General features: G+C 42.8%; 1 protein-coding gene across 2 annotated transcripts in view; it reads right to left on the reverse strand.

Annotated features, from left to right (window-relative positions):
* The window catches only part of morc2 (MORC family CW-type zinc finger 2), a 49,590-nt gene that overhangs the window by 1,649 nt on the left and 25,106 nt on the right, over positions 1-22,835 (reverse strand). The window contains exons 10-24 of one of the 2 annotated variants that reach the window (XM_055655307.1): positions 21,347-21,426; positions 19,127-19,209; positions 17,662-17,747; positions 16,647-16,787; positions 14,757-14,911; positions 13,164-13,292; positions 10,381-10,486; positions 9,591-9,702; positions 7,848-7,922; positions 6,538-6,906; positions 5,263-5,436; positions 3,572-3,641; positions 3,113-3,254; positions 2,008-2,202; positions 578-671 (exon numbers count right to left, since the gene is read on the reverse strand). In XM_055655307.1, the coding sequence (XP_055511282.1) occupies positions 578-671; positions 2,008-2,202; positions 3,113-3,254; positions 3,572-3,641; positions 5,263-5,436; positions 6,538-6,906; positions 7,848-7,922; positions 9,591-9,702; positions 10,381-10,486; positions 13,164-13,292; positions 14,757-14,911; positions 16,647-16,787; positions 17,662-17,747; positions 19,127-19,209; positions 21,347-21,426 (2,011 nt within the window). The remainder of the gene's footprint in view (positions 1-577; positions 672-2,007; positions 2,203-3,112; positions 3,255-3,571; positions 3,642-5,262; positions 5,437-6,537; positions 6,907-7,847; positions 7,923-9,590; positions 9,703-10,380; positions 10,487-13,163; positions 13,293-14,756; positions 14,912-16,646; positions 16,788-17,661; positions 17,748-19,126; positions 19,210-21,346; positions 21,427-22,835) is intronic. The other variant, XM_055655308.1, reaches the window with a different exon arrangement.

Raw genomic sequence — 22,835 nt, forward strand, 5'->3', positions numbered from 1 at the left:
CCAAAGGGCCTGGTTCCAGGCTGTATCACTCTATGACTATCCTTGGTGATTTGAAATCCATGAGCAACTCTGGTAGATCTGTTGCTGCACTCCCTCCAAAGCCAGTATTATAGATAGCCAGTACTCAGTGTTTCTGGGCAGTGTATGTTCTGATAAGGGATTTTGTACAACAATGGCACAACTTCTGTCTTGTATTATAGATTTTTATTCCTTTGGATTATTTCCAGTACTTTCCTTCAAGTTTTTTTAAATGGTGCACATAAAATCTACTAACCCCAAATAATTTATATCTACTGTTTTTGAGTTGATCATTAATAAATTTATTCATCCAAAGTTCTGCATGAATACATTTGCTTAAATTTTAGAATAGGACTTGAAGCTACAGGCAATAGTGTTACAAATGTAACCAAGATAATTACTGTGCAAATCTGATCAGCTAACCCGTTTGGACAGAACAGGCAAAGAGACTAGGAATGAGCTCTTAAATCCACCGATTCTCAAGAGATGCAATAAAAAAAAAAGCACATCTGCACAAAATGGCCAAAGTAAGTACTTTTAACTTTGATCCAAATCTTACCAGAGGGAATGAAGCAAGTTCTTCTGGCGTCATTGAGCTCAATTCCTCCTTATTTATCCTGTAATTTGGTGGCAGAAAATACCGCAAAGTATTTCTGAATAGAAGGAAGTGAGAAAAATGATTAAATTGTATTCACATGTTAAGAGTAATTTAAAACATGTCTTTGGCCTAACACACACATGCCGACCAAGATGCCCCATCTAAGCTAGTCCCATTTGGCTGCGATTAGCCCATATCCCTCTAAACCTTTCTGATCCATCTGTCAAAATGTCTTTTAAATGTTATTGTACTTGCCTCAACCAGTCCTTGAACTCCTCGTTCCATATACCCGTATTCGCATTAAATCATTCCCCTCTCACCTTAAACCTGGGCCCTTCGTTTTTGATTCCTCTAAGCTGGGAAAAAGTTTGTTTATACAACCATATCTATTCCCCTCATGATTTTCTTCACCTCTCGGTCTCCTGCCTTCCAAGAAATAACATCCTAGCCTACCCAATCTCCCCCTTGAGTCCTGGCAACATCCATGTAAATCTTGTTTCCATTCCATCTTAATGGCATATTAACCAAAGGAATAAAATGGCAAGAGTATGTATGCTAGGCTCCTGGAAACAACTGAGGTAGGGATTGGAGCACTCCTAGAGACAGTTAATAAAATTCACTAAAGGGCCATGGAGGTCATAGGTTCAATTGTTTGGATGATGCAGCAGGGAAATACAAAACTAAGGGAAATAGAAGTTTGGGGGAGTGGGGGAAGAAGAGAAACAGGTGCCAGCAATTACTCATGATCCTGCAAGCCATTCTGGAAAAAGCACGTGAGAATCAGACATTGACTGGCCTCGCATATAATTCATAGGCTAGATGCCTATGACGATTTTCCTGACGTTGGAGTCCAGAACCAGGGGTCACAGTTTAAGAATAAGTGGTAGGCCATTTAGGACTGAGATGAGGAAAAACATTTACACCCAGAGAGTTGTGAATCTGTGGAATTTTCTGCCACAGAAGGCAGTGGAGGCCAATTCACTTGATGTTTTCAAGAGTTAGATATAGTTCTTATGGCTAACGGAATCAAGGGGAACGGGGTACTGATTTAGGATGATCAATAATGATCATATTGAATGGAGGTGCTGGCTCAAAGGTCGAATAGCATACTCCTGCACTTATTTTCCATGTTTCCACTCAATATCTGGAATTGGATATGAAGAATGTCAACTCCAAGAGCCTTTTGCACCTGATGCATCCCAATGTTGAAGTTGTGTAAATAATGAAGAACAAATTGCTCCTTATTCCTGAATGGAAACATTGGATGGCTACTGCATCAGAGATGTCACGTTTAAATACTTTGTGATAGTCTTTGTGATTTATGCCTGCACATTTTCCTTAACCGTCCAGTCAGAAGGTTAATGGGGTAGATAACCCATTAACTCCTTCACCTGAAGCTGAGCACAAGTGATTCCACAGTCTCTTTGCTGGTTGTTGGCTGTGTAGTGTCTGGCTCCATCCTGGTACTGTCTGAAGTTGATCCTGTTTCCGCAGATATGTCTTCCTCACCACCCAGTGTGTCAGGTGTCTGGTATTCAGGAGACGGTGGCTTCATTAGTCTCACATCCATACTTCCCTTCTCAACCCTGCAGGAAAAAAGTTCTCAAGTCAACTAAATCAAATTTTGATCAAAAGATGTGCTCATGGAAAGGACAGCTGGCAGTCACCGACCAGCTTGGAGTGCCAAAAAATCTAGAAACTGGAAATAAAAGCAGAAATGCAGTTAACATTTCATTAGTTCTCAAAGGCAGAGTGGGTGGGGGAGGTATGTACAGAGCAAAGGACATGGCCAGTGTTGCTGAAGTTGTAAGCTGTTAATGGAGCAATCTAGTTGATAGATTAATAACAACAGTTATGGAGACAGAACCCAAAGGAAAATGTATGGAGGCAAGCTGCTGGAAGATAGCTGCTGGAATCTAGAAAAAATAAACTTGGAAGAACTCTGTGGAACAGCATTTGTGGAGGCAAAGAAATGGTTGACATTTTAAGTCAACACCCTGCATTTGAGCATTCCTTTGCCGCCACAGATGCTGCTTGGCCTGCTGAGTTCTTCCATCAACTGTAATATGGGGGGGAGAGGGGGGTGAAATGCAGAGCTGCAGGAAGTGTCCAACAGTCCAGTTTGTGAGTGGACGGGGAAAAAATTCATTAGCTTTCTGCCCCCACAGCAGCCAATCAGCATTATAAAAGAACTCAGAGCTGGTTACACTTATTTTCAATTAGTGAAGACCAAAGCAGTATGCCAAGGTGTGGTGAGCGCAACAGAAGGAATAGAATCATTCAAGGAGATGATGGCAGTGACAGAGTTGGATGGGGTTCTTATGATTCCACTGTTAAATATATCCTCCTCTAAACTAATTACGCTCTGCGTATTAAACTTCTCTATTTGCAAAATAATAAAAAGAAGAGACTAATGAATAAAGAGGCATACTTCAGAGATGTCTTAAAGTGTAGACCAGGGAGTGAGGAGTTTAAAGAAAAGCGCAATTTTCTCACCATCGGTCTCTCGGAGTAGTTGCCGTTGGGACATAATCAAACTTGACCTTCCACCGCACTGACTGTTTGCTGGCTGCAACAGCAGTGACCCGACCCGTGTGCCACTCCTTATTCACCTTCATTTCTACCAGAAGTCCTCGGTCTGTATACAGGAAGGACAAAGTGTTCTCATTACACAATGCGAATTACCCAATGCATTGATGGAAATACAACACACTGCCCCATTTAAATAATTTCAAGTTCCAGCACAAAATTTTTCCTCTCATGCGCAGATTGTTCATTTACTTGCTGTGAATCATAAACATTAAGAGCACAAAAAGTTCATTTGGTCCACCAGTTGGACTAAAATAAGGAACCACGTTACTGGAGCCATAATGCTAGTCAGCTCTGTCTGCTGGCAGAGCATTCAAAGATACTTCAACATAGCTTAAGAGTAGGAATTGTAAACCCCATTCCCACCTTTCATGGTGCTGACCTGCTCCTCTTCATCCACCTCCCCTCCACTGTCCGAAATCTGTAACGTAACACACTAAGACACTTATTGGGGCTATACAAACAACCAGTTCTACAATTTAGAGAGAAAAAGCACATCATTGTTTACATCATCATAATAATCATAATCATACTATATTAGCCAAGTACGTTTTGCAACATACGAGGAATTTGATTTGCCGTACAGTCATCATACCAATAAAAAGCAACCGGACATATAAAATACATTTTAACATAAACATCCACCACAGTGACTCCTCCACATTCCTCACTGTGATGGAAGGTGAAAAAAAAGTTAAATCTCTCCCTTCTTTGTCCTCCAGCGGTCGGGGGCCTCTAACCTTCCTTTGACGGGATGATATTACTCCCGTAGCCGGGCCTCCTCGTCGGGGCAATCGAGCTCCTGCATCGGGCGAGCGACCGGAGAAATGATCCGGTAAACAATGTCCGACAAGGTAAGAGACTGAAAAACTTTCCCCCGACCCCCCCACCCCGACATAAAACAAACCAGAGAACATTAACACATACTTTTTAAACACTAAAAACAACTAAAAAACCACTGGAAAAAATTCTCGGAATTGTAATATTTCGAGATAATATTCTCAAAATATTATCCGAAGAAATATGTCTTGCCCATTTCTCACTTTCTTCCTCAAAGTTACCCAAGACCATTATTCCTCACAACTGTCTGAAATCTGATTATTCCCATTTTAACCTAAAAGCTCAAGTAACTTAAAGTAAGGAGGAAGGAGAGAAAATCACTGGTAAACAACATGGGAAATTGCAAGTGCCCATGGTGGTGGTGGTGGTGGTGAGAAAATGGTGAATGTTTCTACACAATGCACACCTGCATGCGCATGACTAACTCCATGCACTGTGGGCTCAGACCCTATCAATTGACACAGTACATGGGGATCTGACTTCGAAACAGTTCCATCGATGGTTAGTAAGAGCAAGATTAAGAAACCTCATATACTGCAGGAAGGTGGCAAGTTCCAACCCTATTGATAACAGCTAATCCAGAATGGAGACCAGAAGTCCCAGCTCGCTTGCCCAGAATGGTGGGCCGGGAAGCAGACCAGCTGCAGGAGGCAGTGCAGTGCCTCAACAGAGTGGGCCGCTGAAGGCCCTGCAAGAGACTAGGGCTCGGCTGGACCGAGCGGCGCTCCAAGATCCCGAGAGCATGGGACTGCATGTGGCCAACAGCGGTGGAGGACACCAATGGCTACGCTTGACCGTCACTACAAGGCCGCCAAGACATCGGGCCTTCATGGTCAGATGAAGAACTCTGCACTTACAATATCTTGGACTTGACAAGAGGAAATTGCCTGATGTTGGCAGTTATCATACGCTGCTGCTGAAATGTATGCGGTGACTTGAGCACAGTGCCAGATTCACCCAAGAAGTCAATCCTTCTTTAGTCTCACCTAGGTTTGCCTTCCAAGCAAGATGCTAGGTGACTTTATACACCAAGGCAATGTGACCTCAAAAATCAGTACGGTATGGATAAAATAACAAAAAAAAGACACTGCTAGAGATTAGAATCCAATTACTTGATTATTTTCAAATAATAACAAATGGCATGGGGACATTGAAGGAATGTAGTGTTAGCATATAAAAGGAGGCTACTGAGGGCACCATATAAAATGTAATATTACCTCCACCACATCAGCTGTGTCTTTTTTCAAGCGCTTTGATTCGGAAACGGTGGGGATTATCTTAGATTTCCTTTCTTCCTGTTCTTTTTCTTCTTCCTCATCATCCTCGTCGTCGTCTTCCTCGTCCTCCTCGCTACTTTCCATGATCGTATTCCTTTTCCTCGTTCCGGCAGACTGGGATAGAAAAACACCTTCAATTATAACATCTTCCTAAAATTGCCCTGGGAGTGATATGGCAGGTAAACAGACCACTGAACCTGCCCGCACCGACTACCAAACACCCATTTATAATAATCCACCACATTATATTCTTTCTACATTTCCACAATATCTCTCCAGATCCTGCCACTCACCTATGCATCAGGGGAAATTTACAGAGTCCAATTAATCCATACGTCTGGGACATGGGAGGAAACCAAAGCATCCGGAGAAGATTCATGCAGTTACGAGGAGAATTTGAAAACTCCATATGGACAACAACAGAGGTTGCTTTGGCTCCGAGGCAACAGTTCAACTAATCAGTCTGAAGATGGGCTTCGGCCCGAAACGTTGACTATTTCCTTCGCTCCATAGATGCTGCCTCAACCCACTGAATTTCTCCAGCACTTTTGTCTACCTTCGATTTTCCAGCATCTGCAGTTCCTTCTTAAACAATTCAACTAGCTTGCTGCTTTCTGGCAGCAATTAAAAAAAAAAATCTCTCTGCAAGAGTCGGTGAAATGTTTCTGGGGAATTCTGTAAAGTTATAAAGACCGTAGAAGTATCCTGGTTTTATCTTTCATCTTTAAGTTCTATGATCCAACACAGAGGAAATAATTGCAGGCACCTGCTTGGGGGCCTGCGGTGGCCAAAATTATCTCTGGGGCCTTTTCCCAAGGCATTACCATCCATGGCCCTCAAATCATCAAGTCCACAACTCCTGCCAACTGCAAAGTGCACATTTGATACGCAACTAGGTGTTTTTTTGTTAGTTCCGAGTACTTCCTTCATACTGCAAAATTTGATATGAACAATTTACATTATCAGTTAAATATCGGACCCAGAGTAAAATCCAGATCCATTTGCAATACCAGACAAGCACCTTATTTCTAAGAGCACTTTAAAAGATACAGTATTTAACATTTCAGAGAATTTATTTTAACCAGTGGACAGCAGGGAATTGTCTAGTTTTTAATGGAGTTAGTTTGAGTACCAACTATGAAGCAAATAATTATCTACAAACGAAGATGCTTCATTGATTTAGCGATGTGTTTTCCTTAAACTTGTGTAAAATACCTGCACCGTCCTACTGGGCGTCTCCCTTTTGTGTCCCAAGGCCTTTGTTCCTTTCACCTGTTGGCTCTTTGCGTTCACAGAGACAGGGGTGGCATTCCTCACAGAGGTGGATGGCTGCGCTCCGATCCTGGGAGACACAGCGTTTTTTGCAGAGGCTGACAGCCGCTGCTGGGATCTTCCCGCATTGGTTACTGCTTTCTTAACGGTAACGTTGGCGTGAGTGTCTGCAGCCTTGCTTGCGAATCTGGAGGTGGATGACTTGCGTTGTAGCGCGTGGGACCTCAATCCAGGTGGGTGGCTCGGGGCATTTTTGATGATGTCAGCCAACGGCGGTGATCGTGCGCGCTGACTACTTACAGAAGCCCGTGCCTACAGAGAAGTCAAAGTAATATCTTACAAAGCACAACAAGTTTATTTTACGTTTTGTTTAGTGACACAGCGTGGAAACAGTCCTTTCAACTCACCGAGTCCGTGCCGACCAATGATCACCCCGTACAACAGTTACACCCCCACACACTAGGGACAATTTACAGAAGCCAATTAACCTACAAACCTGCACTTCTTTGGAATGTGGGAGGAAACCAGAGCACCCGGAGAAAACCTACGCTGTCACGGGGAGAACATGCAAACTCCATACAGACAGCACCCGTATTCAGGATGCCACCCGGGTCTCTGGTGCTGCAAGGCCACAACTCTACCAGCTGCGCTACTGCGGCGTGTTATTTAGAGACTTCAAAATATTCTCTCTTCTTGCCTCAGGGACAAATGAAAATGAGCAGGGAATCAATAACGCATTGCTCTACGTGGACATGTAATGAATTTTCTCCTTTCAAAACGAGAATCGATGGAATGAAGACCATCTCTCAAAATGTTTTGGCAAATTTCAATCCACTCACTAAATTGTTATTGAAACTGTGGAGTGGATATCCAAACTATAAGCAGTGGAGGCAACCAAAGGCGTATCTAGTACAGTCTAGCCAGTTCATTTTCTCCTTTACACTCTTACCAGTCTATATTAGGACGGCTGAAATCCTCAGTTTTCACTATTCTGTAACAGAGTGGAAATGTCTCAGTAAAAAAAACCCGATTTTCACTCCTCTGACTCGGTCTGAAGAAGGGTCTCGACCCGAAACGCCACCTATTCCGTCTCTCCAGAGACGCTGCCTGTCCCGCTGAGCTACTCCAGAATTTTGTGTCTACCGTCCATTAATTAACACCTAAATATCCCGTGATATGATATTACAGTTAACTTCAGTGCACAAGCCCAACTCATCTCTTCTCTAGATCGCACAGTACCCACTATTACTCACCTCCAGTGTGGGATTGCAGCTAACATCAAGTGGAAGTTTCTTTAAATCAGCATTGGAACGGATAGGCATGTTTTTCTGGGGAAAGACAAAAAACAAAAAATATACATATAATAATAGCTAAAAAATGTTTGAATGAACATTACTTAAGACAAACATTACATAGTCATAGTGATACAGCGTGGAAACAAGCCATTCGGCCCAACTTGTCCACAATGGCCAACATGTTCCAGCTACACTACTCCCACCTGCCTGCGCTTGGTCCATATCCCTCCAAACTTGTTCTATCCATGTACCCGTCTAACTGTTTCTTAAACGTTGGGATAGTCCCTGCCTCAACTACCTCCCCTGGCAGCTTGTTCCATACACCCACCACCCATTGTGTGGAAAACGTTACCTCTCAGATTCCTAGTAAATATTTTTCCTTTCACCTTGAACCTATATCCTCTGGTCCTCAATTCCCCTAGAGATTTTCAGGAGATTTTTCCAAGAGATTTTTCTACACTTTCCTAATTTTTTTTGGCAAGCACATTTTAATTCTCTGCAGGCACATTACATGTAGAGATGATGAACAAAACAATTATACAGTTTGTGTTAGATTTAAATAAAAGATGTGCCCACTCTGCAGAGGTACCGAGACAAGTTTAACAACGAGACCGATTAAACTGGTGTTACTTACTTTGAAACAGTAGAAGCCGAGGAAAAACCTAGTTGCGGGATAGTTAAATTTAAAATCAAAGGGACAGCACAGTGGCCTAACTAGTAGACAGCTACTTTACAGATTCAGACACTCGGGTTTAATTACAATCTCTAGTGGCATGTGACATTTGGCCTCCCTGTGACTGGGACTCTATTTTCTTCCATGTCCCAAAGACGTGCTAATTTGTAGTTTCATTAATCACTGTAAATTGGCCACTAGTGTGCAGGTGAGCGGGAGAATCCGAGGGATGCTGATAAGTTATGGAGGGAATACGTTACAGGGAAAATTAACGGGGGAATGGGATTGTTCGGTAAACTAGCATAGACTCAATGGGCTGAAAACGCCTCCTCTAATGTAAAAGGAAATATATAATATTCATATTACATGCTGGAGTAACTCGGCAGGTAACACAAAATGCTGGAGTAACTCGGCAGGTCAGGCAGCATCTCTGGAGAAAAGGAATAGGTGATGTTTCACGTCGGGACCCTTCTTCAGATGTAATATTTAGATTGAGCCACTTATCCCAGGATAAGGATCAAAAACTCAGGAGGCAGAAGTATTTTATCTCAACACTATTTATGGGCAAGCAAGGAATTTAAATTCATATTATGATTGAGTCTAGGCATTTTACTTTCTGGTTCCTAGCTTTGCACTCTGCATCTGCACCATTTCCACAGAGTGAGCCTTTACTTGCTTATTTAACACACTTTTAAATGTGTTTATATCCAATCAGTGGTTCTATTGGAATTTATTGTCTTTACTTGCACCTAGGTACGGTGAAATTCCCTTTTACCTGCTGGGAAAACATGAACATGGCCGTCAGAACCACTAGATTGTCGAAGAATCTGGTCATGTAACATATCTCCTCACCTATGGTAGCCATTTGGGATGGCACCAAAAACATTAGCCAAAGTACAAGAAACGCAAGTGAGGGATGTTAAAATAAGGCAGATACACGTTCAAGAATAATGAAAGTCTAGTGTCTCTGTTCACAACCTTAAACTATCTAAATTATTTAATGGGCCCGTTAATGCATCTCACCTTACCTTCAATGCTTCCAGTTTCTTTTGCTGCACTCTTATTTTATCTTCGTGTGACTTCACATCTTTTCGCAGTGCCCCTATTGGTACATTTTGCTTCTGCTCTGGAGCATCACATCTGGAAAAAAAGACGCAAAGTGCGCTCTAATGTAATACTGAAATGTAAACCATTCATTGTCCACTTTCAATGCCATATTCAAATGGATTCTAGCCTTGAAATGTCTGATCCAGTAAATAGTTCGGCACAGTGACGCAGCGATAGAGTATTTGCCTTACAGTGCCAGATCCCCGGGTTTGTTCCTGACTACAGATGCTGTCTGTACAAAGTTTGTACGTTCTCCCTGTGCCTGCGTGGGTTTTATCCAGGTGTTCCAGTTTCCTCCCATACTCCAAAGACGTGCGGGTTTATAAGTTAATTGGCTTAAGTGAAATTAAAATTGCTGCCAGCGTTTCGGATAGTGTTATTTTACGGGGTGATCGCTGGTCTACGTGGACTTAGTAGGCCGAAAGGCCTGTTTCTACGCAGTACCTCTGAAGCCCCTTTTCCACTGTAGTGTATTTAAAACACATGCTCCTTTATCGTAAGTACTCAATGTTGGAAACTTAACAATTACCTCATTGCAGTCTGTGCTCTCTGAATAGAATTTTAATCTTCCACACATCATAGGACAGTTGCATCATCCAGCCAGGTTAGACATAAAAGAGAGATTACCAACACTACCCTAACAATGTCAGGCATAGCAGGGTCAATGCAGACTTTTACCTCAGTTGTGTGTCTTGCATTTACTGTACGTACCGATTCTGGATATGATCAGGGCTCATGGAACACATCCAACTGTCTGGATATGCCTTACCAACATCATCCACTCGGTAGGGAAGGGTCCGCCATTTTAAACAGTGATCTAGAAAGCAGTTCCAAAATTGTTAGTTTGCAGAAAATGGTCCATTTTGGAATAACTGTTTAGTATCAACTTTGATGGCTCTTTCTAGATTACCAATTTTTCTCCCACTCAGTGCGGCAGTCAATTCCCTTTGCCCCTTTTCTCTATAATTCTTTTTGGGCTACTCTCCATCAAATCAGGGCACTGACTCAATCAGGGTACTAGCAGTTCAACTACCTCTGCCATTAACTTTACATTTGAGGTCTTAGAAAGTGAGCAACACCAAACAGAAGCACATATACTTCTTTTTTGGGGTGATTTGCAGAAACTATGGACAATGTGTGATCTCTCTTGGACTTGAATTGAAATCTCTCAAATGTATTTTTTCAAAAATAGAATAGTGAGCTTCCTAATCATTTAATAAGTAACTGCATGGCATTCAAATTGGCAAATTCTAAATTGCAGTTCAAGATTTGTTAAAGGCTAGCTGATGTCCCAGTACTCAGAGTCATACAGCGTGGAAACAGGACCTTCAGCCCAACTTGCCCACACTGGCCAACATGTTCCAGCTACACTAGTCCGACCGGCTTGTGTTTGGCCCTCCAAACCTGTCCTATCCATGTACCTGTCTAACTGCTTCTTAAACGTTGGGACAGTCCCTGCCTCAACTACCTCCTCTGGCAACTCGTTCCATACACCCACCACCCTTTGTGTGAAGTAAGGATAAGAGGCAGGCTATGGGCATTTTAGCCCGCAATACTCACAATTTAATCTCCCAAAAGTAAAAGCTGGCATGATACCAGAAAACAAAAAGCAAGCACCATCAATAAGGCAGAAGGAAAGAAAGGAAGCTGGGAACAGGACATGGATGGACTAAAAAAAAGGGAATCAAATGTAATGCAAGTATGGAACATAGAATCAAATATGAAGTAAGAGCCACAACTTCAGTGGCTACTGTTTAAATTAATTGTTGGTGAGCAGGAGGAAGGATTTTGATTTTTTTGACATGACTAGCCTAATAAGCGAGTTCGGTGTCTCAATAAACGCAAGGAATCACGGGATTTGTCAAAGGTCATTCGGGATAAAATAAAAGCGAACGCAACGCTGTATCAACTGTGTATAAATTGTTAACTATTTTACCAAGGAGTTAATCTAGAATTCTGGCAATTCAATAGCTTCCTTTCTTGTTCTGCTGTTCACACACTACTTACACAGTCCCAGTTCAGTTCAGTTCATTAATCTGCAATTATGAGATATTCAAAAAGTTAGAATTTATTATTTTCATTGAATCCTTAATGTGTTAGCTACTGGAATAAGAAAATATTACGTGTTTGAAACATTTTCTTATCTTTATTCATAATTTATGTGTAAAAATATATTTAATTTGAGGCAGGCAGCGACTGTATCAGTGTGATGTGGGCTGATGCTTTACCTACAGGCAGTATGAATGTAGCGTTAAGGCAAAGATTCATCTCCGAGGAAAACTGATTACAGGGTTGGCCCTGTGAAGGAGCCGCCAATACGATATACGACATTTAACTGTGAAATGCCTGCCCTTTAGTATTGGATAGGTTGAGTGGAGGATCTGTGCAGTTCCAAGTTGCCGGTGGTTGTGATGCGTTTCCCCAGTCATCTCACCCAGTGCACGTTGACCAGCCCTTGTTAGCAGAGGCTCTTTACGCAGGTGTTACCTGAAGCGCAAAGGTTTTGTGGAGGTTCTGCGTTAGGATCGGGCACGCAGCGAGCTAGTGAGAGGGCTGTCAGATCAGATCAGCCCGTGTTGCCGAGTGGCCAAAGGGCGGATTTTAATGAGTTGTTATTAAACTGTTCTGCCTGTGCGGTATCGCCAGCTCTCTTGCTACCAGATCCCCCGCCCCAACTGTCGACAAAGTCTGACTGAGAAAATGCTCCCACTCATATTACGGGCTGGCTCCGCATTTGCCCACTCGCTGGGGCAGGCAGTGCCTCCTTCAAAGAGAGTGAGAACAGGTCCCGTCAGCTGGGGAGCTGCGACCCACTCCTGAATGAAGCTTCTAGTTTGGCTGTGGTTCAAATGGCTGCAAATTCTCATCATTATCACCGCCCGGTCACCCGGACCCAGCTCCCAACTGTGTGTCCTGACACACTGGAACCAACCCCAGAGGTTAAAGTGACAGCATCTTTATTTAAGCCAACCCACCTTGAAAGGTTAGCCAGCCTGTTCGAATCCAATATGAACTTTCCAACCTACCTCCCACACAGCACGTTCTCCTTGTTTCCTTCCATCCAGGAAGGTTGTTTAGATAGGAATGCAAATGTCTCAAATTGGTTGACCACACAACTTGTAATCCGTGTAAATCAATATCGAATTTGAATGGCTGCGACTCAGGCTAATGCCAGGGATTCTTGCGTTTTTAAGACTGGTGCTATATTGAGTCAATAATTTAAATAGATACAATTGTGGATTTGTGCAGCCTGCAGTACGCTGTGGCCTACTGCTGACATATATGACGGATAAATGTATTTATAAATCTCATTGAAATGAATACGCAGGTCCGTACACACACACACACACACACAGTAGCTCAGCTAGCGAGAATGTTTATCCCGAATGAGCCATGACCTGGGCATGCGCAGTTGTAATACCGAACTCGCTTATTCATACTCGTCTGTGGAACTTACCAACTTTATGCACAGAAAGCATTGTGGTGAGACGTACCGCACTGAATGGTGGTCGGAATCTCCATGGCACGCCGCCTCTTGTACAATGTCTCGTCAGAAGGCGAGTGGTTCCAGTTGGCTGACAGATAGCCAAATTCATCCCAGAATTTCACTATCCCCTTCTGTGCTGTAGGCCAGGAGAATTACCATGTTAACTTTGTAAGTCATATTCTTTAAAAAAAAAAGCTGTACTGCAATGAATCTTGCACTATGAAAAGAGAATGTGCTCTATAACCTAGACACATCCAACAAGAACAGTTTCCAAGTAATGAATGGACAAAGGACATTTCTGGTGGAGTGAAACTTGAGTTGCCATTTGCAGCACACCAATAAAAGCAAGACCACATTAAAGACGAATTTAACATAAAACATAAAACCATCCCCCCCCCCACATTGGTTCCCACTGTGAGGAAAGACAACAAAGTCCAGTTCCTTTCCTCTTGTTCACACCGTATCCGGGGCCTATTTGAGGCCTCCGCAATTGTCGCAACGGCGACCTGATGTTTCTCATGTGGATGATGGAGCTCCGGCGTCGGGAGGACACTCTTCAGCGGCTTGGTGTGCCTGGAACGGCTCCCGAAGTCCACAGGCTGCGCTGGTCGGAGCTCCAACACTGGCGATCTCGGTGAGAGATCCCAGGCTCCGCGGTGTTTAAAAGTCAGCATCGCCGCGGCTGGGCAGCTCCGCGATGTTGGAGTCGGCGGTCTCAGCACGCCGGAGCTTACCACACGGTGACCCGGGTAAGGCATCGCCCGCTCCGCGCTGGTGCTTCAGCGCTGAGCCGCTGAAGTTCTGGCCGGTCCGGGCAGGGAACGCCGCTCCAGGCCCGCTGGTAGGCCGCGAGGAAGGGGCGAAGATACGACTAGGAGAAAAGCTGCATCTCCGACCAGGTAGGGACTGAGAAATGCAGTTTCCCACTCCCCCCCCCCCCCCCCCCCCCCCCCCCCCCCCATAAAAAAAAGATTAGACCTCCAAGACGAAACCTTTTAACATACTAAAAAATGTTTAAAAGGGTGAAAAGACAGACAACTGCAGGCTGGGCAGCCATACTCGACAGCGCCCCCCACTCGAGCTATCGTGTCCCATGGATCCACCTAGAACCAGGTCTAAAATAGGAGTTGAAATAAGATCACCTGGACAGTCTTGTGAAAAATCACAAAGCAAAAGGGATTAAATGAAATGATAGCAACAGACAATACCAACAGGTGAGTGATCTGTTCAGGTTAATCTTAACTAGCAGGTGGCAAAGAACATGGTGCGTTGACCAAACTGGTACAAAATGACCAGCTAGGTTAGGTAACTCGGTCGGCATGGAGGAGTTGGGACGAAGGGCCTATTTCTGCATGGTATAGGTTTCAGACTATAACAAACAAATATCAATTCCATTACAATTAAAGTTAAACAAGCGTTGAGCTGCAGATAAGCTGGAGGTTCATTGTCAACCATATCCTTTAAAACTCTGCATCAATCCACCAATCAGTTTGTTGTTTGTAAGCAAAAGAACTCAAGAATAACATGCGCAGAAAAAGCTCAAAGGAGCGGCCAGGGTCTGTTTAACTGTGTTTGGCACAGCTGAAAATCCTTCCCTTACCTATGCCGATATCTTTCCAGTACTGCACCAGGTGTTCTCCCATGGCTCTCAGTAGATGGCGATACTCCTTGGCATCTGCAAAGTCCTGCTTGTTGTGGGTGGGCTCCAGAACCAGGTATGGGACGTCCACTACACCCACAACTCCACCACACGCACTGATGATAAACAAAACAATCGTTTCAACTGTTTGCAGATTAACTTCCATTATATGCAACATTTTTATCTATTCCTTGGTCACTTTTTAATGTAGCTTTCCTCACGCTGACCTTCATCCACTATGAAGTCTACAAATCATCTATTACACCTGGTCCAGAAAACATTGGCTCAGCTGCCCTCCCCGATTCCCCAAATAGAATAGAATGAAATCTTAGTGGTATTTGCACCTTAAACAACCTCAGTCATCATTGTCACTGCAGAACTAAGTTCCTTCCCATATGTTCCAGTCGTCTGACCACTTCTTCCCTTGCTACACTCTCAGTGGCAGCCTCTATTCTGACAGATCCTCTAATTTCTCCACTCTGTAGCATTTTCCCTATCTTAAGGCCTTTTCCAATATACACGTGACTTTTCAAATGCAGTTAGAAAAGCCAGTGTGTTGTTTTTTATACCGGGCTGCACGGTGGTGCAGTGGTTGAAATTGGGCCTTACAGCGCCAGAAATCCAGGTTCGATCCCGACTATGGGTGCTGTCTGTACGGAGTTTGTACATTCTCCCCATCACCACGTGGGTTTTCTCCAAGATCTTCAGTTTCTTCCCACACTCCTAAGATGTACAGGTATGTAGGTTATTTGGCTTGGTGCACGTGTAAATTGTCCCTATTTTGTGCAGGGTAGTGTTAATGTGCGGGGATCACTGGTCGGCATGGACTCGGTGGGCCTAAGGGCCTGTTTCCGCGTTGTATCTACAAACTAAACTAAACTCCTTAGGCAATTAGATAATGTGACAACTTGTCACACGACAATGTTGTATCACAGGACACAAATGTGAAAAAGCACACCTCCAGATTCAGGGACAGTTTCTTCCCAGCTGTTATCAGGCTACTGAATCATCCTACTACAACTAGAGAGCAGTCCTGAACTCTTATCTATCCCGTTGGTGACCGTCAGATTATCCTTGATCTGACATTGCTGGCTTTATCTTGCACTAAACGTTATTCCCTTTATCCTGTATCTATACACTGAATGGCTCGATTGTAATCATTTATTGTCTTTCCGCTGACTGGATAGCACACAAAAAAGCTTTTCACTGCACCTCGGTACAAGCAACAATAAACTAAACTGCAATTGTGGTGGAACCTCGAGTGGACAAAGGACATTTTCAACAGATATCTTGAAGACTACGACGGACGCTGGACAAAGTGCCGTTTTCAAGATGGTGGCGGATAGAGGAGAGGATCGGTGTCGCCAGGACAACAGGCCTTTAAGGCCAAGATAAGACAAGACACTCTTAAGATCTTTGAAACTTTGTGTACTGTCTCGGCTAAGTGTACTATTACACTACCACCCTCACATCAGTCTGAAGAAGGATCGCGACCCGAAACATTGCCCATTTCCTTCACTCCATAGATGCTGCCTCGCCCGCTGAGTTTCTCCAGCAATTTTGTCTACCTTCGATTTTCCGGCATCTGCAGTTCCTTCTTAAACATATTATACTACCATTGTTGGTTGCACTTTTGTACTTATCTATGATTGTGCCCATCTATCGTAGGATTTTACTGGATTGCATGCTAAACAAAAATTGTCTCTGTGCTTAGGTACATGTTAATAATATCATCATATTCTAGTAATTTATTAGACTGATACTGAGAAAAATGGACCTCATTTATCAAAGTAGTAACAAGCTTATGGTAAGATATTTAAACTAAATGCAGGCAATTGTCCAAATACTCACACTCCTCCTTCCAGCTGTGGCCCCACTTTCTCATACATCTTGATGAGACGACTGCAGTTATAAATAAACATTCCATCCTGGACGCGATACTCAATATTAACACCGAAAATAAAACACATCTCCTTTGGTTCCTTCAAAGCTCTATAAGAGTTAGAAAATAAGATAGTTTACCAGAGATTCTCTTCAAGCACATTAACAGAAGGATTTTTATTTATAATTAGTTGGCTTTGTAAACACATTAACAAGGCATCACCTTTCCGATGGTTTAATTTACCACCTGACACATGATGTTTCTCTCAGAAATTGGGAAAATGGAATGACAAGGGACCATAAAGAAAGATGTTATTCCGCTTTTACACGAGACAACCAAGAAAATCCATAACACACGAGGAGCAGGATTAGGCTGTTCGGCCCATCGAGTATGTTCTACCATTCCTATCATTCTTTCTCAATCCTATTCTCCTGACTTCTTCCCACCAACAAAATGGGAAATGGAACTTTAACAACTGTGGGGTTACCCGCTACTACAGCAATAGCTTATGGATCCAAATGTAAGTGTGCCTGCCAGTCACTGATATGTTCTATTTTCCTATCATTGCCTGCAAAATATTCTCATATTTGTCCACCGGAACAAACCAAATCATTTAAGCATTTTAAGGCTTTTCCCAGATTCAAATGCTCAGTAGTAAATTAGCATGTAATTAAAATATAGAGACCAAAAAAAATCTAAGCCTGTGTCAACGGTCCTCAGTGACAGGAGGAGCATTTCATTAGTCGCAGTGGAGTTAGCATGGGTGGGAAGGAAAGTTGAGGACCCTACAAGAGAACAAATAGGTCTCATTCCTGAATCTGAAGAAGGGTCTCAACCCAAAACATCACCCATTCCTTCTCTCCAGAGATGCTGCCTGTCCCGCTGAGTTACTCCAGCATTTTGTGTCTACCTATGGTTTATACATCAGCCACTGGTGAAACTAAGGGAGTGACATCTTCAACTTGTGCAAGGCCTGAAACGTACCGAAGTTTGGCTTCATGTATTCGCTTCTTCACATCAGCTTCTCTGCTGAGATTGAATGCAGCATCCTGCACTTGTCTCAGATGAACCTGGGAAACAAAGGTCATCTAGGTTAGTTAACTGCAACTTTTGGCTTAAGGAGGAAAATAGAAACAAGTTCCTGACACTTACTAGAAAATACTAAAATAACAAACTATTGCAGTTGCACAACCTACTCACTTGATGTACTATTTTACACTGTACACCAAACGTTTCAAAATATTCTTAGTAAGATTGTCTAGCATTGAATTTTTGTCATTGGTAAATGACAAACAAACATTTCTAGTTGGGCAGCAATTTCTAGGTATGAGTTTTTCCAGGTTTTTTTTGCTTTAATCTCTGTTGAGATTCATGATATTTATTTTAGTTTATCTTTTTTAATATTTTACCTTGTATGTATCGTTAGCTTTTAGAAATGTTTGAATGGTGCATTGACTGGCTGACATTTTTTAATTTTGTTGTACATGGTTCATGTTACAATGACAATAAAGAAACTATTCTATATTCTATTCTGGTTTCTCTTGTAAGTTTCTTAACCAACGGGTCTGGGTATGTAATGATTAACCAGAAATTTTAAGAGTGCTGGAAATGCTAAACAGTCCATTCAGTATATTTAGAGGAAGCAGGAAAAAGCAAAAATAAAACAGATTAATAACATCCTTTCAGAAATGAAAATTAATCGACTTGAAATATTGTTTTTCTCTTCCCTGATGCTACCTGACCGGCTGAGAACTTTCCAAATTGTATTTTTTATGTATTTCCACTACTTGCAGTGTTTTGATTTGCTCTTTGATTAGTGATGATTGACGAGATTACAGAACTAACTTTGTGTAAAACATTTCAAATCCTAAAAGTCAATGCCAAAGCTCTATGAAGTTTCTAAAGTAGCTATTTCCAGATAGCAATATTCCCTGTGTGGAAACTAGCATTCAGAGTTACAGCATGGAAACAGGCCCCGAGCCACACCGACCATCCTCTCATACCAGCTCCACGATATTCCACCCCTACATCCACTCCACACACACCATGGACAATTTACAGAAGCCAATTATCCTGCAAACCCACACGTTTTGGGGATGTGGGAGGAAATCGGAGCACATGGAGGAAACCCTTGCGGTCACAGGGAAAACGTGCAAACTCCACCAAGATAGCATCCGAGATAGAACCCGGCTCTTTTGGCAGCAGCTGTACCAACTGCACCGCCCCTTGCCCATATCATATGCCCATGATGAGGCAACGTTGCATAAAGGAGAAACAGACAAAATGATCCTTTATGGCATGCAGCCAGCAAGCAACCACTGCCCACAGCTACCAGAGAATAACTATGACATTTCAATTTATGACTTCCACAAACAAATCCATGTGTGCATATTCAGATAAATGATTGCATGAGTTCTAATTATTTAATATATAAGCTAAATAAACTTACCCTTGATTCCCTGCTCAAATCACCACTCAGCTTCAATACCAGGGCACGTGCTTTACTCTCTGCTTCCCGTGACTTCTCCTCAGCTAGAAACAATAAGTGACATTATCTACTGATAGCGACACCATTAAGAATTAAAAAACTAAGTAATAACGTAAAAACAGTGAGAGATTGCCTGTCAAATATTAAGTTTTAAAATACATTGCAAATACGACATTTTCCTACTATTTACACAGACACTTGGACAACACATTTTCCTTGCAGATCCTAGTCAACAGAGTCAGGAACACAAAGATGAACCCATAGCTTTCTCGTGATTATAATGGAGCCCTGAAAATGCAAACAGTAAACCCTCTTTATTGGATTTCTTTATAATAAATTTTGGTTAAAGCAGCCTGAATCTGTTTGTTGTTGTTTCACAGAATGACCACTAGATGGATGGTGTTTTTGAACAATTGTAGCTTAAGCTTAGTTTAGGGATCCAGCGTGGACCAGCGATCACCCTTATACTAGTTCGATCCAACACACCGGGCGGGGACAATTCAGTAGTGGTTCTATCTTTCCTCCCACATTGAAAAGATCTTGTGAAAGTGTGGGTTTCCCCGGGCACCTCCCACCCCCACTGCAAAGACATGCAAACCTGCAGCCCAACTGGCCTCCGCGAACTGCTGACAGAGCAGCCGATCCCGGGCATCCCCCGCACCCGCCCTGGCACACCAGCTCCACCCCACATCCCAGAGTCAACTCACAGTGCAGGTTTGAACCAGTGCTCTCAGAGAAAACCCAGGCGGCCATCGAGAGCATCCAAGGCCTGGATCAAACCCGGGCCCCTGGCGCCAAGAGGCAGCGACTGCACAAACGACCCACAGAAGCCAACCAGCACGTGTCTGCAATGTGGGAGGGAACCCGAGCACCTAGAGGAAACCCACGTTGCGGCAGGGAGTACCTGAAGCCAGGATCAAACTTGGGTCTCTGACGCTGTGAGGTAACAACACTACCACTGTGCCGTGCCGTCCCAAGGTATTGTGTATGTCTGTGTCCTTTACTGTTTATTGTGTAGTGTATAGTTATTGGCTGCTTTTTCCCCCCCAATACTACTCTACATATGAACCCCCTCATTCGAGGGGGACAATCGGTAATAACGGACACCATCTCCTCCGTGTGGTCCGTTATAGCGAGGGTTTAGTGCATTCACATTCATTCAGCTCTGAATAATCCTGCAACATTCACTATGTTACCTTCACTGCGGACAAAAAAAGTTGCTGAATTACCAAATTTCAGCAAAGAGAAACATTTTCTAAAATTATGTAAAAAATCAACTTCATTAAAACAAATTCTCAGTACCAGCGCCTCCCGCTCAGCCCCTTACTATAATCCCTATAGACACGTGACTCGGCAGACAAATGCTGCTCCAGCTCCATAAACAAGCTTGCAGATGATGACAGTATCATAGCCGGGCTGGATCTCAGACAACAATGTGATGGAGACAGAGAGATCTATAGCATGGTGTCACGCCAACAACCTTTCCCTCAACATCGGCAAAACAAAGGAGCTGGCCGTTGACTTTGGGAAACGGGGTGGGGTAGGTGCCACGGTCAGTACCAAGGCTGTTGAAGTGGAGATGGTGGGGAACGTCATGTCTCTAGGTGTAAATATCCACAACAATTTGACCTGGTTTAACCACATCGCCAATACGGCCATAAAAACAGATACTTCTACTTCGTCAAAGGACTAAGGAAATTCAACACGTCTCCAAAGACCCTTACTGAGTCTTAGGTTTAAACATGAATAATAAACATGATGTTGAAAGCTTTATTTACCCACTTTATCCTCAGAGCAGGTAACGTGTACAAGGTGCTGCTACCCATAAAGTATAGGGGAGGAAGAAACGTATGTGGAAAAAAACCCCACAATATATTTTGAAATTTTAATGCTTCATTGTTTAATTTTCAAATCTTATAATAAATAATCTGCCTTTGTCCATTTGTCCTATGATGCTTCATCTGAATTAAAATTACAACACTGGAATACCACATCGAAACAGTAAAAGGCAGAATCACAGCACCAAATTCAAATACCTCAAAGTGGCTCATCCAATCATCCCCTCATACCTGGACTAAACAGATGACTAAACTAAGCCTTGACATCCCTCAGGCACAGCATGACATGGTTTTACGCGCAGAATCACATTTTTGCAGACATTCCTCTCCCTGCGAAACATACCTAGTTTCATCAAGTGCTCAGCTTTCTTCACCTCTTGTTCAGCACGGGTCCTGAACCGATTCGATGTATACTTGTACATTCTGTGAAGGAGGGAAAAGCTAGTTAGAGCCACTGCATCAACACAAAGATCAAAACATAATCTGTGATTTTCAATTTCAGTTTAAAACAACATGGGGATGATCAGCCATGATCACATTGAATGGCAATGCTGGCTCGAAGGGCCAAATGGCCTACTCCTGTACCTATTGTCTATCACTACGATTTGCCAATTAAACAAAGATATTGGTTTTTAAAGATCACCATTTGCCATTTAAATTAGGATAAATTTCTAATGTATATACCTGTTTATCCACAATATCCCTTTCACATTTCTCATTCATTATATTCGACCTCCACCATAAATGCACAGCAATTGTCAGGACATGCTGCCCATGCTGTTAAGAACTTGGGAACAGGAGTAGGCTATCATTCCATTAAACGATATTTTGTTCATTCCAATGCTCCATCTACGAGTCATCTGCTTGACTACGAGTCAAAGCTACAGGTTCAATTCTTTCTCCATAGACATGAACACGAAAATCTAAGCTCACAGCCAACTGCAGCCAAGACAACATGAAATAAAAAGGAACTGCAGATGCTGGTTTATATCAAAGATAAGACACAAAATGCTGGATTGGCTCAGCTGGTCAGGCAGCATCTCTGGAGAAAATGGATGGGTGACGTGTCTGGTTGGGACCCTTCTTCAGACTCAAAACCTGAAGAAGTCTCTAATCTAAAGAAGGGTTCCGACCCAAAACTTCACATATTCATTTTCTCCAGAGATGCTGCCTGTCCCGCCGAGTTACTCCAGCATTTTGTGTCTATCTTTGGTACAGCTAAGATAATGTTGGATTATCTAGATAATGAAAGTGATGCAACTTTCAGATGAAATACTGCACCAGAACTCAGTTTACCCTCTATCTCAAATGTATAAACAAGAGCAGAGGGATGCCCCATCCTTCCGATGTCTTAGTCGGGTTATTATCAAGCTCCTGTCACAAAGACCTTGCTGTATATAAAACGCCGGCTAAATTTTCCACATTACAACATTGACCAAGCTGTATTTAATTTACTTAACACATGGGTGGGCATGTCTGAATTTCAGATCAAGTCACAGTAGAGGGTATTATCAAACACACAATAACCGTGAGATACAGGTCTGAAAAATGCTGTTCTCAGCAGCATCGCAGGCACAGACCTAGACAAACAAATTATACATAAATTTCATATAAAATTCTAAAGGAATGTGCAAAAAACACACGACATTAGTCCAATAACATACATGGAAAACAAAACCAAGTCCACTGAAGTGCAAAAGATGGGTTGGAGTATTTGGTTGTCGAGGCAGGTTGTGTAAGTTTTTTTCAAGAACCTAGTGCTGGGAAAGTCGCTGTACTTGAACATGCTGGTGTGGGATTTCAGGCCTCTGTTAATCCTGCCCGATGGTATC

Source organism: Leucoraja erinacea, chromosome 25, assembly GCF_028641065.1.
Source record: "Leucoraja erinacea ecotype New England chromosome 25, Leri_hhj_1, whole genome shotgun sequence".
NCBI lineage: Eukaryota > Metazoa > Chordata > Chondrichthyes > Rajiformes > Rajidae > Leucoraja > Leucoraja erinaceus.